We start from the raw sequence: 16,922 nt of genomic DNA, 5'->3' as shown, positions 1-16,922 counted from the left end.
TTTGAAGATCGATTCTCCACTCCAAACCCAGTTTGTAAACTCTAATTGAAGCATCGTGATATACTTCAGTATTGAACTCAAACATGTTTTATAGCGACGGAAAATGCTCCTGAAAACACTCAAACCATTTGGTGAATCGTGTATCATGGCAACGAACCGACTCGCTAAAATGAATCAAACGGTCCTCCGATGTTGTGTTTCAAGTAGAAGTCCAAAACAATCGATGCTCGCTATCTCATAACTAGTGATTTTCACACTGACTCATTAAGCACGTTCTTTATTAAAGTGATAATAATTACTGTAGTGTTTAATCCGACACTTGACAGTGTTACTAAAGTGGTGTGACCCGTTTATAAAGATTAAGCGTTCATGAGTTCACGATCCATCAGTGATTCAATACTCGGTTAATGATGTCTGTCTGTGTACGACACCAGCTGTTTATTTTACTAGTGATAACACAGTAAACAGATGTTCTTTGTAGGCTAAAATGTTTGTTTGTTGTCATGCATAACAGAGCAGTTCTATGACATTATATTACATAGGTTATGTATGTTACATAGGTTATGTATGTTACATAGGTTATGATGTAATGCAGCTCCTGTTAGGTTTCATAACACAATGATTGTGCAGTTATACAACTATTACACAGCTGATAGAAACATACCGAGTGTGTGTTTGTGTTCACTGGACAGAGGAGTTACAGTAAGATATTCATTCATTCAAATGTATATGATTGATTCACTCATATGTATAATGTATAGTTTGTGTAGGTGTAAATGTGCTGCTCCATTCAAATGACATTCTGTGTAATAGTAAAGTAATTTTATGCAACTGATATTTTTAATTAAGAAGTGTGCGTGATATAATGCCATTATACAGAATATGATTATAAAACAATTAAATGATGGCAAAGGAGGTATACACAAAATTGTTGATATTAATTATTATTATTATTATCATTTAAGTGTCATTTGAGTCATCATTGAGTCTGTGTCGTGTATTTGGCGCCATCTCCTGGTGGTCATATGTAACATTGTGCTTCATGTGGATTATCTAATGATCTATACATCTGATTATCTTGTGTGTGGACTCCATTGAAAGATAATTACCGACTCTAAATAATCATATGTGTCAGATCGAAAAAACCTTTTTGTAATTTTTTATTTAGTGTCTGATAAAAATGATTGCATACTACATAATGAATGTTTGTAAGGGGATGTGATGTATTTTTCTGTATTCATGTGTTGAGTGAGGATGCAGTCTCAGGTGCGCAGGTCAGTCGCTGATGCGCTGTGGGGCATGTGTGCGGCGGACGCTATGTCGATGCCCGTTCACTGGTACTACAACACCCATGACATCAGATCCGACTTCGGTGGCTGGATCAGTGGATTCAATGCCCCGCGAGACCGACACCCATCCAGCATACTCACCCTGTCCAATTCAGGTTACACAGCTTATAAGAGCAAGAACATTCAATTATGAATGCGTTCTGCCCTTGTTAAAACAACTGCTGAATGTTAGGAAGTATAGGATTAGAATGTAATGATGATGAATGGTGGTTGACAGCTGGCAGCGGGCGCACGGGCTTGTCGTCTGGTGCCAGGGCTCCTGTGGTGGGTAATGTGATTCTACATGATAAGCTGAAGTTCTGGACGGCTCAGAGAGGATCAGTACATTACCATCAAGGTAAAACACTTAAAGATTGTATCAGATGAACATGTACTAGAGATCTCATTGCTAGCATTAATTTAAGTACGATCTCTCGTGTGCTGTGTAGGTCTGAAAGCGGGCGAGAACACCCTGAACACTCTATGTGCTCTGCGGGTGGCGCGGGTTCTGAGCGCCGGTCGGTTTGTCAGTGTTACGGATCCTGAAGCGAGAGCTGCTGTTCTGTCAGATTACGTTCAGTTCATGACGTGTCCCGGAACACACGACGACACGTATGCAGAATCCTTTCACAGATCATTCTTCTCGGATTGGCAGGAATTCAAACCCACCACACCGAAAGAGGTGGAACTCTAATGTTGTCTTTAACCACATTTTTTTTTTACTACTTATTTGACATTATATATCTCTGGTTGTAAATAAGGGGGCTCTGAAAAACTACTTTTGTTTTGTTCCCAATCATGTCAAAATATTTTGTGATGATTCAACAAAGCAATCAAAAGTTCCAACATAACAAATATAATTGATCATAGTGTCCAAAAACATCTCCAAACAAATAAAAGATAATAATTGTACATAAGAACTAATTACACATGCAAACACAACAATGACTAAAGGTTTGCATAGCATGCACACATGATTTTAGTCATGAGATTTCACAGAATGAGTTTCATTCTGTGTCATTTGAGTCATCATTGAGTCTGTCTCATGTATTTGGCGCCATCTCCTGGTGGTCATATGTAACATTGTGCTTCATGTGGATTATCTAATGATCTATACATCTGATTATCTTGTGTGTGGACTCCATTGAAAGATAATCACAGACTCTAAATAATCATATGTGAGACTTTATGTTCCGTTTATAATTAGTGAAGTTATAAGTGAAAATGCATCATACGAGCAACACTAACATACTATTTTACTATTTAAGATCTTTCCAACAATATATGACACATGAATATTTGATCAGTTTGATGTTTTTATTGATTGTAATACTATGTGCAGTGCAAAATTATTAATAAATGATAAAAACTGAACATTTCTGATTTATCTGCAGATTTCAAAGCACTTGTTCAGTTTTGGTCATAATGTCACATGCATCAGAAAATAGAGCTTCTAAACTTTCAAACGAAACCTGTTGTGTGTTGGATAATCATTTTTTATCGGTTTAGCTTAAAGGGTGAATCTCACAAAGAACATGTGCTGCTCATATTTCACCCCAAAATCAAAAGACAAAAATAAGAAATGATGTTTTGCTTTACGAAAATAATTCCAAATTGGGGAGAAAATAAATAAATATATACTCAATGTTTTAAAAGTATAGACACAAGACATACACAATATATGTATGACTGTTGTTTTGTGATATTCTCCCTCATTTGTTTGATTTCCCATGTTCATCCTCACTTGAGCTCACCTGTTTCTCACCTGCGTCAGACTCATGAACACTTCTGTGACTCGGTTCTTCATCAGATTCTGGAGTTTGCAGAGCGGCGCTCCCAACGCATGATGAACGTGTCATTTCCTGACGGTCAACTGAACGCTATTGGTTGTCTGCCTATGACCATCCCATTTGTCCTGCTTTCTGCCTCAGCTAATCAGGAGGAGTCAGTGAGTACTCTCAGACTACATGACATCATTCTCTAATGGCCAATCACTATAAAGAGTCACATTTGAGATTGTCATTTACACTATTAGTTTACATACGCTTGACTGAATTCATCTTTCTCATCTTAATAACTGTTTGATGTAAAGAACTTAAATGCTTGAAAGTATGAATTATGGAGTTCACATGAAATCTGGACACTTGCCACTTGACTTTATCAAAGATATTCATTCATACATAATTTGTATGATTGAATAAATGAATGTATTTCTTTGAAAAATACAAAGGAAAAGCAGTAAGTGTCCAGAATACATGTGAACTCCATCAATAGTGTTCAGAATCTACACAAACAACAACTTAAAACACAACAGAGCTTTTATTTGACTATCAATAGAATTTGCATTTTCCATTCATGTGAAGTTAATCCAAAATGTGGGAAAATACTCATAATAAAAAATGAGTAGGTGTTTCCAGACTGCAAGAGTTGAAGTCACAATTACAAGAAATAAAGTTGCAGCTGTGAGAAATAATGTCACAAGATAGAAAGATGCAATTCCAAGATTTAAAGTCACAATTGCAGAAATTCATATTAAAGTTGCGAGATATAAAATTACAATGGCAAGATTTAAAGTTGAAATTACAAGAAATATTTGCAATTGCGAGATATAGATCCCAATCAAGTGAAATTCAGATTTAAAGTCGCATTTATAAGAAATAGTTGCAACAATTGTGAGGTATATTGTCACAAGATAAAGTCACGATTGTGAGGTATATTGTCACAAGATATAGTCACGATTGTGAGGTATATTGTCACAAGATAAAGTCACGATTGTGAGGTATATTGTCACAAGATATAGTCACGATTGTGAGGTATATTGTCACAAGATATAGTCACGATTGTGAGGTATATTGTCACAAGATATAGTCACGATTGTGAGGTATATTGTCACAAGATATAGTCACGATTGCGAGGTATATTGTCACAAGATATAGTCACGATTGTGAGGTATATTGTCACAAGATATAGTCACGATTGTGAGGTATATTGTCACAAGATATAGTCACGATTGTGAGGTATATTGTCACAAGATAAAGTCACGATTGTGAGGTATATTGTCACAAGATATAGTCACGATTGTGAGGTATATTGTCACAAGATATAGTCACGATTGTGAGGTATATTGTCACAAGATAAAGTCACGATTGTGAGGTATATTGTCACAAGATATAGTCACGATTGTGAGGTATATTGTCACAAGATATAGTCACGATTGCGAGGTATATCGTCACAAGATATAGTCACGATTGCGAGGTATATCGTCACAAGATATAGTCACGATTGCGAGGTATATCGTCACAAGATATAGTCACGATTGGGAGGTATATTGTCACAAGATATAGTCACGATTGGGAGGTATATTGTCACAAGATAAAGTCACGATTGTGAGGTATATTGTCACAAGATAAAGTCACGATTGTGAGGTATATTGTCACAAGATATAGTCACGATTGCGAGGTATATTGTCACAAGATATAGTCACGATTGTGAGGTATATCGTCACAAGATATAGTCACGATTGCGAGGTATATCGTCACAAGATATAGTCACGATTGTGAGGTATATTGTCACAAGATATAGTCACGATTGTGAGGTATATTGTCACAAGATATAGTCACGATTGTGAGGTATATTGTCACAAGATAAAGTCACGATTGTGAGGTATATTGTCACAAGATATAGTCACGATTGCGAGGTATATTGTCACAAGATAAAGTCACGATTGTGAGGTATATTGTCACAAGATATAGTCACGATTGCGAGGTATATTGTCACAAGATAAAGTCACGATTGTGAGGTATATTGTCACAAGATATAGTCACGATTGCGAGGTATATCGTCACAAGATATAGTCACGATTGTGAGGTATATCGTCACAAGATATAGTCACGATTGTGAGGTATATTGTCACAAGATAAAGTCACGATTGTGAGGTATATTGTCACACGATAAAGTCACGATTGTGAGGTATATTGTCACAAGATATAGTCACGATTGCGAGGTATATTGTCACAAGATATAGTCACGATTGTGAGGTATATTGTCACAAGATAAAGTCACGATTGTGAGGTATATTGTCACAAGATATAGTCACGATTGTGAGGTATATTGTCACAAGATAAAGTCACGATTGTGAGGTATATTGTCACAAGATAAAGTCACGATTGTGAGGTATATTGTCACAAGATATAGTCACGATTGTGAGGTATATTGTCACAAGATAAAGTCACGATTGTGAGGTATATTGTCACAAGATATAGTCACGATTGTGAGGTATATTGTCACAAGATATAGTCACGATTGTGAGGTATATTGTCACAAGATATAGTCACGATTGTGAGGTATATTGTCACAAGATAAAGTCACGATTGTGAGGTATATTGTCACAAGATATAGTCACGATTGTGAGGTATATTGTCACAAGATAAAGTCACGATTGTGAGGTATATTGTCACAAGATATAGTCACGATTGCGAGGTATATTGTCACAAGATATAGTCACGATTGCGAGGTATATTGTCACAAGATATAGTCACGATTGCGAGGTATATTGTCACAAGATATAGTCACGATTGCGAGGTATATTGTCACAAGATATAGTCACGATTGTGAGGTATATTGTCACAAGATAAAGTCACGATTGTGAGGTATATTGTCACAAGATATAGTCACGATTGTGAGGTATATTGTCACAAGATAAAGTCACGATTGTGAGGTATATTGTCACAAGATAAAGTCACGATTGTGAGGTATATTGTCACAAGATAAAGTCACGATTGTGAGGTATATTGTCACAAGATAAAGTCACGATTGTGAGGTATATTGTCACAAGATAAAGTCACGATTGTGAGGTATATTGTCACAAGATAAAGTCACGATTGTGAGGTATATTGTCACAAGATAAAGTCACGATTGTGAGGTATATTGTCACAAGATAAAGTCACGATTGTGAGGTATATTGTCACAAGATAAAGTCACGATTGTGAGGTATATTGTCACAAGATAAAGTCACGATTGTGAGGTATATTGTCACAAGATAAAGTCACGATTGTGAGGTATATTGTCACAAGATAAAGTCACGATTGTGAGGTATATTGTCACAAGATATAGTCACGATTGTGAGGTATATTGTCACAAGATATAGTCACGATTGTGAGGTATATTGGTACAAGATAAAGTCACGATTGTGAGGTATATTGTCACAAGATATAGTCACGATTGTGAGGTATATTGTCACAAGATATAGTCACGATTGTGAGGTATATTGTCACAAGATAAAGTCACGATTGAGAGGTATATTGTCACAAGATATAGTCACGATTGTGAGGTATATTGTCACAAGATAAAATCACGATTGTGAGGTATATTGTCACAAGATATAGTCACGATTGCGAGGTATATTGTCACAAGATATAGTCACGATTGCGAGGTATATTGTCACAAGATAAAGTCACGATTGTGAGGTATATTGTCACAAGATATAGTCACGATTGCGAGGTATATTGTCACAAGATAAAGTCACGATTGTGAGGTATATCGTCACAAGGTATAGTCACGATTGTGAGGTATATCGTCACAAGGTATAGTCACGATTGTGAGGTATATTGTCACAAGATAAAGTCACGATTGTGAGGTATATTGTCTCAAGGTATAGTCACGATTGTGAGGTATATTGTCACAAGATAAAGTCACGATTGTGAGGTATATTGTCACAAGATAAAGTCACGATTGTGAGGTATATTGTCACAAGATATAGTCACGATTGTGAGGTATATTGTCACAAGATAAAGTCACGATTGTGAGGTATATTGTCACAAGATAAAGTCACGATTGTGAGGTATATTGTCTCAAGGTATAGTCACGATTGTGAGGTATATTGTCACAAGGTATAGTCACGATTGTGAGAAATAAAGTCAGAATTGTTTTAATTATTGTTTTGTTCATGATTGTGTGGAGGTGTCTGCTGCAGTGACGTTTGTGAAAGTCACTCACCCTCATCCGAAGCTGGAGCAGTTTGTGTCTCTGTATGTGGGAGTGCTCCACGGCACACTGAACGGAGCGTGTCTGAAGCAGCAGGCGGAGAATGCCCTGAAATCACCCGTGCTGGACGCCTGGGACACATGCCAACCCTTTATACAGCGTGCAGAGAGGTCAGTCACGTAGGAACAGCAGACCTGTAACCAGGGGCGAGAATTTCATCAAAATGTTTGGGGGGGACAATAAACATAACAATTCTCAAGAGCAATTTTTGAAGGGGACACCAAGGGGTTTTTTGTTGTTGCCCCGTTTGCATTTGTATTTTATTTCTTAAACAATTATTTTAAGAATATATCATTATATTATTTACAATACACATATTTTAATGATATTTTAGGGGGGGACAACCCTCAGATAGGGGGGGTCCCCCCGCGATTTCCGCCTATGCCTGTAACATTGTCAGGCAGTGTGAATGATCATCATCTCATAGTGAATGAGGAAATGAGTGTTTAGAAGAAAGCCCTGTGTTAGTTACTGCTTTCAAACTAGTGCTTCAATGAGTGCGTACATTAAACCAGGTGTTCACAAACCTTTTCTGACCTTTATTATATATTCTAAAATGTGAAGTTACCCTAAACATTGGACCGGTAGTGTATATTTATTGTAATAATTAAAGCATGCATTATAAACCATCTCAATCTGACGTTGCACTCAAATAATCGTGATCCGTCACTGATGTTCTGAGTGGAAACATTTCCATCATGGTCTGTTTTTATGTCATTTTTGTTTTCAGTTCTCTGACAATGTGGGGAAATTATTATTCTACTTATAATTGAGGAAATTACATTACATTTTAAGTTTCTGCCACATGCAAGGAAATTCTAGCCACCCACAGGAATAAAGAAATACATTTCTATGAATCCATTCAAATGAATATAACTGTAATATACTAAAGATTTGTGAATGAAGCAGCATGAAATGTTCCTGCTTTAAGTGCATTCTTGTAAAGTATAAACATCATACAAGTTTTCATCATGTTATAGAAGAATACAAATGTGAATCTGGTTGGAGACCCCAAATAAAAACATGTTTTGTGCGAGTCTTTAATGGTTAATCTGTTGGCCTTTATGTCACTAATGTCCCAGTGTTGTGTGTTTGGGCTGTGTTTATAATGAATAGTTTGTTTGTGCTTCAGGTTTCCAGCATCATCAGAAGAAAGACTGAAGGTTCATCAGAGAGCCGTGGAGTCGCTCGGTCTCGCCTGTTACACACAAGGTGACACACAATCAAACACTAAACTACTAATGATTTAGACATGTTTGATTGGTTGTCTGCTCTGTGTATGACTGTGTGTGTTTCATGTCTTCAGGAGCTCTCAGCAGTCTGTTTTACTTGGCATACATCTTTCATAATGATGTGGCGGGGGGGATCCTGACCAACACTAACTGTGGAGGTGTGTTTCTAAATGTGTGTGTGTGTGTGTGTGTGTCTGTTAGCCTATGCACGTGTGTGTGTGTGTGTGTGTGTGTGTGTCTGTGAGCACATGAATATGTGTGTGTGTGTGTGTGTGTGTGTGTGTCTGTTAGCATATGCACATGTGTGTGTGTGTGTGTGTGTGTGTGTGTGTATTTGTATCTGTGAGCACATGCATATGTGTGTGTGTCTGTTAGCGTATGCACATGTGCATGTGTGTGTGTGTGTGTATGTGTGTGTGTGTGTGTGTGTGTGTGTGTGTGTGAGTATCGGTGAAGCTCCTTTGAAACTGAAACTTTTTGCTATAAATGAGTCATAACTACTCAAACTAGTAATCTCCAGCCAAAAAAGTCTGTACATTAAAAATGTGTTAGTTTCAAAACAAGATAATAACAAAAAGTAGTTCAACTATATTGAAGCTATTTAACCCTTTGAGCTCTGAAGGTGTTTTTAAAGATTTCCTGTTTCAGGGACATACCCAAAATTAAAGACTCGACAAAAACAACAAATAAGTTACAATATTACAAATATAATGTATCATAGTGTCCAAAAACATCTCCAAACAAATAAAAGATAATAATTGTACATATGAACTAATTACACATGCAAACACAACAATGACTAAAGGTTTGCATAGCATGCAGACATGATTTTAGTCATGAGATTTCACAAAATGAGTTTCATTCTGTGTCATTTGAGTCATCATTGAGTCTGTGTCGTGTATTTGGCGCCATCTCCTGGTGGTCATATGTAACATTGTGCTTCATGTGGATTATCTAATGATCTATACATCTGATTATCTTGTGTGTGGACTCGTTTGAAATGCGTCTCTGTATGTGGGAGTCACATGGGGTAACCAAATTGTCCCGGTTTCTAGGGAGGGTAGAGTCACATGGGGTAACCAAATTGTCCCGGTTGCTAGGGAGGGTAGAGTCACATGGGGTAACCAAATTGTCCCGGTTGCTAGGGAGGGTAGAGTCACATGGGGTAACCAAATTGTCCCGGTTGCTAGGGAGGGTAGAGTCACATGGGGTAACCAAATTGTCCCGGTTGCTAGGGAGGGTAGAGTCACATGGGGTAACCAAATTGTCCCGGTTGCTAGGGAGGGTAGAGTCACATGGGGTAACCAAATTGGCCCGGTTGCTAGGGAGGGTAGAGTCACATGGGGTAACCAAATTGGCCCGGTTACTAGGGAGGGTAGAGTCACATGGGGTAAACAAATTGTCCCGGTTGCTAGGGAGGGTAGAGTCACATGGGGTAACCAAATTGGTCCGGTTACTAGTGAGGGTAGAGTCACATGGGGTAACCAAATTGGCCCAGTTGCTAGGGAGGGTAGAGTCACATGGGGGCAACCAAATTGGCCCGGTTGCTAGGGAGGGTAGAGTCACATGGGGAACCAAATTGGCCCGGTTGCTAGGGAGGGTAGAGTCACATGGGGAACCAAATTGGCCCGGTTGCTAGGGAGGGTAGAGTCACATGGGGAACCAAATTGGCTCGGTTGCTAGGGAGGGTAGAGTCACATGGGGTAACCTCCTCGTGGTGGTGATTAGTGGTTCTCTCAATGGGGCGTGTGGTGAGTTGTGTGTGGATCGTGGAGAGTAGCATGAGCCTCCACACACACTACGTCTCCACGGTAAAGCTCTCAACGAGTCACATGATAAGATGCGCGGATTGACGGTTTCAGACGCGGAGGCAACTGAGATTCGACCTTAGCGCTTAATAACGTGTGTAGTAGCGGGCATGATTCAGTTTGGATGGTCGTATAATGTGGAATGGAAGGGCAGTAAACAAGGCTCTGAATCTAAGTCAGAGAAAGCACTTTTGGACAAATGTAGTTTAGTTAGTTGCATTAATGACTGCACATTGACTCTTACATAGACGCTTGTGGTCATCTGTCATGTGTGTCACAGGTGGGTGATTATCTAACCACGTGTGTGTGTGTGTGTGTGTGTGTGTGTGTGTGTGTGTGTGTGTGTGTGTGTGTGTGTGTATCCGCAGGTGAGAACTGTAACAGAGGTGCTGCTTTAGGAGCTCTTCTGGGTGCCAGAGCGGCGTATATCAACTCGAGCATGCCGCAGGAGTGGAGAGACACGCTGATAAATGCCCCGGGGCAAATCTCTCACATCCTGCAGGATCTGCCCTAAAAATGATTCTGTCTGTTTGACTCTCAAACTCCTTTTACTTTGTGCTCTTTACTCTACACACACACACATGCACAGGAAGTGATGCCCACAGATGTGGTTTCCATCCTGCAGTGAACGAGACTTCCCCTCTGAACGCATTAGAAACAGCGTCTTATTCTCAACACGAGAGAATGATGAACACACACATCTTCACTAGCATGTGGCTGCACACTTGTGTTGTTAATGTTACTTTCTGTTGTGATTCAAATATCTCAATCTACACTTTACACTTTATTTTCATATATTTCACATATAGTTGCTGAAAATGGCATTACTCCGCTTAAAGTGAGTTTGCTTAAACTTCTGTCATGGTTCATATTTTGCACTATTAATGGAGTTTATTGCAGTTCTTCTGTAATATCAAGCAGTTTCTATTATCGAGTGTCTTTTGCTCGTTATTCACGTGATTTCATTCAGATTCATTTAGTGTTTGAGACTTTCAGGCACTGATGTATGCTTTTATTCTTGTAATCATGTTTATATTTGACATTGGTTAAAAATAAAAGTGTATGGCAGTGAGACGTGTTTAATTTGATGTATAAACCGCACATCTCTCTGTGGTGTTACAGTAGCACGTAAAGAGCTGCTCGTCTCTCGCTACGTTCTGAACTTCAAGATTTTCGACTAGATTTACATTTCCTGGAGGAAACAGCAGCTGATGTTCAATGTTTTAGGTAAAATTATAGAAGAGTTTTAAATTCAAAGAGACGTTATAGAAATACGGATGCATCGTGCAATTGTTACTTCATCACTGTTGTTACATTCTGAATATTCTATCAAGATTGATCTGTAAATTGCACCATTGATTTACTATAAAATAAGCACATTTATGTGATCTTCACTTAATCCTGAGTGTCAAACATCACAATATGTCATGCATTGGGGTCTCTGGTGACATCTGCTGGAATATTCTGCATTGTGGATGTTTTATAGTCTCACCCCTTCATTTATGTGTGTCTGATTTATTGATTTATATTTGACTAATTCAATTATGTCCCATTCATTTCCTATGGCAGGTCACTTTTGACCCGTTTTATTTTTTCTACGACCACTTGTAGACTTCTCGAATCAAGTCCAGATGTCTTGTGTTTTACAGCTAGTGGAGGAAACGTCACCAAGTCTTGTTCCATGCGTAAAGGATAACATTTGATTAAAGAAACTAAATCACAATGGGTCATAAATGACCTGAACCCCACATGAGGTTTAAGCGTGAGGAACAGTTGAACTTGTTGTCTAGTTTGACCATATGAAGCCAATAAAAGAGTCGACCTCTATTATAAATCTGACGTTTTATAGTTTTTTAGACCGTGAGCCAGAAACGGTGCCAACTTCATTTTCCTTTTTGCACCCCTTTTTCTCTTTAGTTTTTCTTTTGTGTTGTTTGTCAATGAATAATACATAAGAAGTGTTACACTGAGGAAAAATACCTAAAAAGATGCGACAGTTTACACCGGCGGACAAAGTTTGGAATAATGTACATATTTTGCTCTTATGGAAAGAAATTGGTAATTCTATACACCAAAGTGGCGTTCAACTGATCACAATGTATATTCAGAATATTAATAATGTGAATAATTACTATTACAATTTGAAAATAATGCATCAAAAAATCCTCCATGTGCAGCAACGACAACTTTACAGATCCTCGTTATTCTAGCGGTCAGTTTGTCCAGATAATCAGGTGACCTTGACCCCACACTTCCTGTAGCACTTGACCTTTCACTCCGCACTTCCTGTAGCACTTGAGCCTTCACCCCACACTTCCTGTAGCACTTGACCCTTCACCCCACACTTCCTGTAGCTCTTGACCCTTCACCCCACACTTCCTGTAGCACTTGCCATAGATGTGTCTGTCTTGTCGGGCACGTCTCATGCATCTTACAGTCTCGCTGATCCCACAAAAGCTCAACGGGGTTTAGATCCGTAACACTCTTTTCCAATTATCTGTTGTCCAATGTCTGTGTTTCTTTGCCCACTCGAACCTTTTCTTTTTGTTTTTCTGTTTCAAAAGTGTCTTTTTCTTTGCAATTCCTCCCATAAGAGTCTTCTCTTTACTGTTGTACATGAAACTGGTGTTGAGCAGGTAGAATTCAATGAAGCTGTCAGCGGAGGACATGTGAGGCGTCTCAAACTAGAGACTCTGATGTTCCTCTTGTTTAGTTGCACATCACAACAGTTGTGCTTTGTCTTTGAAGACTGTAGTTACACCTTTGGATGAAATCAATCTGAAGCATTGCATCACCTTCATTCCTCAAAACAATGATTGACTGATGAGTTTCTAGAGAAAGATGTTTCTTTTTTGCCATTTTTGACCTAATATTGACCTTAAGACATGCCAGTCTATTACATACTGTGCAACTCAAACACAAACACACAGACAATGTTCAGATACATTTAATGAACCAAATATAGCAGGTGATGGCAGGTGATTTTCTAGTATCAAATGATCGATTCATCATGATTACTCGAGGATAAGGTGTTGGAGTGATGCTGCTGTCTAGATTTGATCAAAAATGACATTTTTCAGATAGTGATGTTGTTTTACATCAGTGCTGTCCTGATTATACATTGTGATCAGTTGAGTGCCACTTTGGTGAATTAAAGCACCAATTTCCCTCAGATACAGCTAAATCTGATCATTATTCCAAACTTTTGGCTCACCAGTGTATTTGTCAGTTTAATTTGCTCATGTCTCTTACTTCTGGCAAAATGGGACAATTTTTCTAACTTTCTAAATAATGTTCCCCTCCAGCGCTAAACCTCTACTGTAGGGTTATTCACTTTAACTTAGCTTACAGTACATCTGGAATACATGAATGTTTGTGTCAGGTCAGAACAGACTACATCTCCATCTGCCGTTGAGATTCTAGAAAGATCAGCTTCAGTCACAGACTGTATTATTGTGCAATGGGACACCCGCCGATGAGGGTTACACACGCTGGACTTCGATCCTGAAACTAAAATATGATGGAGTCAAACCTGAATAGAATGGAGTTGTCTCACATGATACTCATACTGCTCGCTATACCAGCATGCTCGGGGCTTCCCTCAGGTAAGAAAGACACCTGAAGTGTTTAAAGAAAGAGCTGTTCATGTCTCGGTCTCAATGCTTTCAGTGTTAAACGGGTTTCTGATCTATATTCACTGTGTTTACCCTGCTGTACTAGCACAAGAGAACTAAACTCAAAGATCAGGTTTAAACAAACTCTCTTGGGCAAGACTAATCGTTTAAAATATCAGTCAACCAAATCAAAGTCATGTGGTGTACCCGACATGTAGCTCGCCATTTCTGTCAGTAATAACAGGGAGCACATAGACATTAAATATATATACTGTATATTTATTTTGTCATATCATTTGATATCAATATTTTGACATTTTAATGAAAAGGCACATTTTTGTCAGGTCAAATGGCGTAATCCTGAGAAAACTCCTATATATTCTTGACTCAAAATTCATATTTGTAAATGTAAATGTTTTATCTTTTTTATAACTGATTCATTTGTGTACACTCATGTATTCCTTGATGTTACTATATTTGACCGTTATTAAAACATTATTTATACACTATATACAATGCTATAAATGTTGACCAAATTGTGTGAAACCAACATGGACACAAAGATTACATTTCTTTGACCTTGATACACGAGTTTTAAACTAGAATCTTAATCACCTCTGAGGACCTTATTCGTCAATGACTCATTAACTCCAAAAGTTCTGTTGTGAGCCCTTTTGGCACAACAATACGCCCAATTACAATACGCCCAATTACAATACGCCCCATTACAATACGCCCCATTACAATACGCCCAATTACAATACGCCCCATTACAATACGCCCCATTACAATACGCCTCATTACAATACGTCTAATTACAATACATTCCATTACAATACATTCCATTACAATACGCTCTATTACAATACATCCTCATTACAATCACCTAATTACAATACATCCTATTACAATACATCACATTACAATACGCCCAATTACAATACGCCCCATTACAATACACCCAATTACAATACGCCCCATTACAATACGCCCAATTACAATACACCCAATTACAATACGCCCAATTACAATACGCCCCATTACAATACACCCCATTACAATACGCCCCATTACAATACGCCCCATTACAATACACCCCATTACAATACGCCCCATTACAATACGCCCAATTACAATACACCCCATTACAATACGCCCCATTACAATACGCCCCATTACAATACACCCCATTACAATACGCCCAATTACAATACACCCCATTACAATACACCCCATTACAATACGCTTAATTACAATACACTTCATTACAATACACTCCATTACAATACACTCCATTACAATACGCCTAATTACAATACACTCCATTACAATACATTACATTACAATACACTTAATTACAATACATCTCATTACAATACGCCTAATTACAATACATTAATTACAATACATTCCATTACAATACATTACATTACAATACATCTAATTACAATACATCCTATTACAATACATTACTATTACAATACGCTCCATTACAATACGCTCCATTACAATCATTACATTACAATACACTCCATTACAATACATTCCATTACAATACACCCATTACAATACACTCCATTACAATACATCCATTACAATACATTCCATTACAATACACCTCATTACAATCACTCAATTACAATACACCCTATTACAATACACCCCATTACAATACGCCCCATTACAATACACCCCATTACAATACACCCCATTACAATACACCCCATTACAATACACCACATTACAATACACCCCATTACAATACACCCCATTACAATACACCCCATTACAATACACCACATTACAATACACCCCATTACAATACACCCCATTACAATACACCCCATTACAATACGCCACATTACAATACACCCCATTACAATACACCCCATTACAATACACCCCATTACAATACGCCACATTACAATACACCCCATTACAATACACCCCATTACAATACGCCACATTACAATACACCCCATTACAATACGCCACATTACAATACGCCCAATTACAATACACCCCATTACAATACGCCACATTACAATACGCCCAATTACAATACACCCCATTACAATACGCCCAATTACAATACGCCCCATTACAATACGCCACATTACAATACGCCCAATTACAATACGCCCAATTACAATACACCCCATTACAATACGCCACATTACAATACGCCCCATTACAATACGCCCAATTACAATATGCCCAATTACAATCATCCCATTACAATACACCCCATTACAATCACTCAATTACAATACACCCCATTACAGTACATTCATTACAATACACCCCATTACAATACACCCCATTACAATACGCTCAATTACAATCATTACATTACAATACACCCCATTACAATCACTACATTACAATACCTCATTACAATACACCCCATTACAATCACTACATTACAATCACTCCATTACAATCACTAATTACAATACACCCTATTACAATACACTCCATTACAATCACTAATTACAATACGCCCCATTACAATACATTCCATTACAATACAGCCAATTACAATACACCCATTACAATACACCCCATTACAATCACTTAATTACAATACACCCCATTACAATCACTACATTACAATCACCTAATTACAATACACCCAATTACTATCACTCAATTACAATACTCAATTACAATATGCTCCCATTACTATACACCCAATTACAATACACTCATTACAATACACTCCATTACAATACACCCAATTACAATGCACCTCAATTACAATACACCCCATTACAATACACCCCATTACAATCACTCACATTACAATACACCCCATTACAATACACCCCATTACAATACGCCCAATTACAATACACCCAATTACAGTACGCCACATTACAATACGCTTACATTACA

The 16,922-nt window shown here is 38.0% G+C and overlaps 2 protein-coding genes across 3 annotated transcripts in view; both read left to right on the top strand.

The window, feature by feature from the left end:
* The first annotated feature begins 434 nt into the window (after nucleotides 1-434).
* Nucleotides 435-12,113, top strand: LOC127643664 (uncharacterized). 2 transcript variants are annotated; one of them, XM_052126473.1, is made up of 9 exons: nucleotides 435-702; nucleotides 1,254-1,444; nucleotides 1,567-1,686; nucleotides 1,778-2,010; nucleotides 3,139-3,276; nucleotides 7,287-7,480; nucleotides 8,503-8,582; nucleotides 8,677-8,760; nucleotides 10,779-12,113. In XM_052126473.1, exons 2-9 carry the CDS (start codon nucleotides 1,255-1,257, stop codon nucleotides 10,922-10,924), a joined length of 1,185 nt encoding a protein of 394 aa, XP_051982433.1. In that variant the 5' UTR covers nucleotides 435-702; nucleotide 1,254; the 3' UTR covers nucleotides 10,925-12,113. The 2 variants fall into 2 exon arrangements, with proteins under 2 accessions (XP_051982433.1, XP_051982434.1); XM_052126474.1 differs by having other exon boundaries at nucleotides 1,248-1,444.
* Nucleotides 12,114-13,878: 1,765 nt separating this feature from the next.
* Nucleotides 13,879-16,922, top strand: part of f7l (coagulation factor VII, like) — a 14,124-nt gene continuing 11,080 nt past the window's right edge. The window contains exon 1 of the mRNA XM_052126466.1: nucleotides 13,879-14,015. Within this exon, the coding sequence (XP_051982426.1) occupies nucleotides 13,928-14,015 (88 nt within the window). The 5' untranslated portion in view covers nucleotides 13,879-13,927. The remainder of the gene's footprint in view (nucleotides 14,016-16,922) is intronic.

The sequence above is a fragment of the Xyrauchen texanus genome, chromosome 5 (genome assembly GCF_025860055.1).
Source record: "Xyrauchen texanus isolate HMW12.3.18 chromosome 5, RBS_HiC_50CHRs, whole genome shotgun sequence".
Lineage (NCBI taxonomy): Eukaryota > Metazoa > Chordata > Actinopteri > Cypriniformes > Catostomidae > Xyrauchen > Xyrauchen texanus.
Note: the sequence above shows the minus strand (reverse complement) of the source record. Positions and strands in the feature narration are given on the sequence as shown.